This window comes from Propithecus coquereli, unplaced genomic scaffold (assembly GCF_000956105.1).
Source record: "Propithecus coquereli isolate 6110/MARCELLA unplaced genomic scaffold, Pcoq_1.0 Scaffold167, whole genome shotgun sequence".
NCBI classification, from domain to species: domain Eukaryota; kingdom Metazoa; phylum Chordata; class Mammalia; order Primates; family Indriidae; genus Propithecus; species Propithecus coquereli.
In genome coordinates, this window is record NW_012141302.1 from 1285229 (window position 1) to 1288269 (window position 3041).

At 32.2% G+C, this 3041-nt stretch overlaps 1 protein-coding gene across 1 annotated transcript in view; it reads left to right on the forward strand.

The window, feature by feature from the left end:
* Positions 1-3041, forward strand: part of BOLL (boule-like RNA-binding protein) — a 56044-nt gene that overhangs the window by 20886 nt on the left and 32117 nt on the right. Inside the window, exon 5 of the mRNA XM_012641631.1 lies at positions 2358-2485. Within this exon, the coding sequence (XP_012497085.1) occupies positions 2358-2485 (128 nt within the window). The remainder of the gene's footprint in view (positions 1-2357; positions 2486-3041) is intronic.

A 3041-nucleotide genomic window follows, 5' to 3' on the forward strand; every position in this document is an offset into this window, starting at 1 on the left:
TTTCTGCTGAAATGTTCATCTTGGCATGTGTGAGTCTAACCCAATGCAGCATACCAGAATTGCAGATTTTCTTTAAAGTCTCATGGTTTATGTAAAAACTTCATGCATAATTTACATCTTTTCCATGATATCATATTATTTATTTGAATATGAAAATATTTCCCCAAAACAATTGTTTGAATAAATGATTCTGTAAGATCACTATATTCAGGCTCTGCCTTTTCATATCTCCTGGCATACCATTCCATACCCAAATCAGAGATTTATGGGGTTACATAACTTAACCAACTGGTGAGTACTAGCTTTAGCCTTCAAATCCAGGACTGTTTGATTTCAAAGCTCTTATTTCTTTTCTGCAAAGAAAAATAGATATTAAAAGTACATTTACAAAATACAAGGGATTCTTATCTTAATTTTATCTCAAATCTGTTACTTCTTTTCATCTCCATTGTCAACACCCTAATCCCAGCTAACCACTTTGCTTACCTTGTGGAAGTGCCCTAACTGGTCTCTGAATTCAGTCTTGCTACCTTCCAATCCATCATTCACAAGGCAGCCAGAGTGATCTTTCAAAAGTGTACGTTTTATCATATTATTCTCAGCTTATTTTGAGCTGTTCTTCCCTCTTCTTTTTGTGCTGTAGCCATCAAGCCTTCTCTCTGAACATACCATACTCTTCTTCTCCGGACTGTGATACACTGTTTCCTTTACCTAGTATGTGCTTTCCCATCTTATTCATTCTTTAAAGCTCAGCCAAAGCATCATTTTCTCACAAATGTTCCATACATACGGGTTTATGGATATTTTATATATGTTTTATATATGCAAAATAATTGAAATATTTAGTATAGTACCCTATACTATACAGTACAGTACCCTATACTACCTCTTCATTTATTTATTTATCAAAATTGTATTTAATTAATGAATCATGTAATTAACTAATGACTGTCTCCCCTACCAGAACCTAACTTCTGTGAGGGTAGAGACCATGCCATGTCCAATATTTTTATTTTTTGCTGTATCACTAGAGCCCAGTTAAATGCCTTAAAATAGTATGCACACAGAATTTATTTATTTAACAGATAAACCATGGTTGATTGATGACCTTTGGGGGGAATCCATGAACCTCATGAATTGTGTGCAAAATTTTGTTTGACTTATATATTTCTGACAAAAAGGTCCATGGCTTTCATCACATTCTTAAAAGGATCGGATTAAGAACAACTAAAATAAAAACAGTAACAGTACTAGATCAAATGCAATTAAAATGTAAAAGCTGAGGAGTTGTAGTGCTATTTAAAATGGTAGGCCAGTGCAACTTAGTGTGGTTTGCAGAGAGCATCAGTTCACTTGGGAGCTATCAAAATGCAAATTCTTAGGCCCTATCCCAGACTTACTGATTCAAAATCTCTAAAGATGGGTCCCTGGAATTTCTATTTTAGTCAACTACCTAGGTGATTCTAATGTATGTTAAATTTTGAGAAGCACTAATATAGTGGAAGGAGAATTGTCAGTTTCAGTAATTTATATAACCTCGCTTGCCAAGTAGTTAATCTAATTTGGCTTATGTAACTTTTACAGTCTCCTACATGACAAAAATAATAATAAATATATACATATATAACTTGTTAGCTTTGGGTGGGATTTTTTTGGACATAACTCGGCCTGGGAAAAGAGATGGGGACCCCAGACTAGCCACACGAAGACTTGTAGTCATGTTTGCAACAGCAGCAGTTGTAGCAAAAGGAGACTAAATAGGGAATAGATAATAGAAAAGAGAGATAAAAGAAAATTGTAGTATAAACGAATGCTTGCTGGTAGTAGACCCAAAGAATTAGTAGAATTGGTAGAACCAAAACGTCTTCAGGAAAGAAGAATCTTCTCCAATTTCACTGCTGTCATCATCTTTGAACTTTTACAAGTGAAAGGTCTAGGCAAGATCTTAGGAACTTTTCTATAGTGTCTATAGTTTTCAAGTAACTCTAAACTATATATAATTTATATTTGTAAAAATAATGACTTAGATGATAATTTAAATTGTTAAGCTCTGTGTTTCATGTTTCATTATACTGGTATTAGACTCTGAATTGGTGAATTTTTAGTATTTCTTATTAACATTGTTTCTTTTTCTTTTAATCATCTTAAACTAATAAAAGCTCTAATATAGTGAGTTTGAAAATACATGCTTCAAAAATACTTTACTACAAGGAATTTTTAAAAAATACTTATGACATTCAATTTTTACTGTAGCTATGTAGGTGTGTGAGATAAATACTTTTCTTAAGTGTTCAGAAAAGATATTTTTTAAAGTTAAATTTAACATTTCCATTATTATTATTTAATCTTTGCTTTAGGTTCTAGTCTAATGCCAGCAGCTGGAACAATGTATTTAACAACTTCAACTGGATATCCTTACACTTATCATAATGGTGTTGCTTATTTTCATACTCCAGAGGTAACTTCTGTCCCACCACCTTGGCCTGTAAGTAATTTCGTTTAAGAAGGTGTCCATCTATTACTGTCAAATTTTTTAAATATTTGTTTTATTTCTGAAATATTTCAACCACAATTACAAATAATAATATAACGAACATGTCCCTACCACCCAAATTTAACAGAGGTGAACATTTTGATGTATTGATTTAAGTTCTTCTTAAAGAAGGGAATAAAATAAGACATTCAGGTTTCCTTACCCCCATTCCCTTACCATCTTTTCCTCTTGAGAAGCAACCAGAATATCTTTCCTGTCCACCTTGTGTTTTTACTACAAATGTATATATTCTTAACTGATACATAGTATTGCTTTGCTGGTTTTTAAACACTCTATAAATAATCTGGTTTTTCTATTCCACATTATGTTTTTGAGATCAAACCATGTTGCTCCTTTTTTAGATTATACCCTGATCCTTCTATATCTAGTTCATCTATTTTACTATTTTATAATATTCCATTATATGAGTGTACTACAGTTTTTTAGATTCCTTTAGTGATGGAAATTTTAAGTTTTTTCTACAAACAAGACTCCATTGAACATCTAG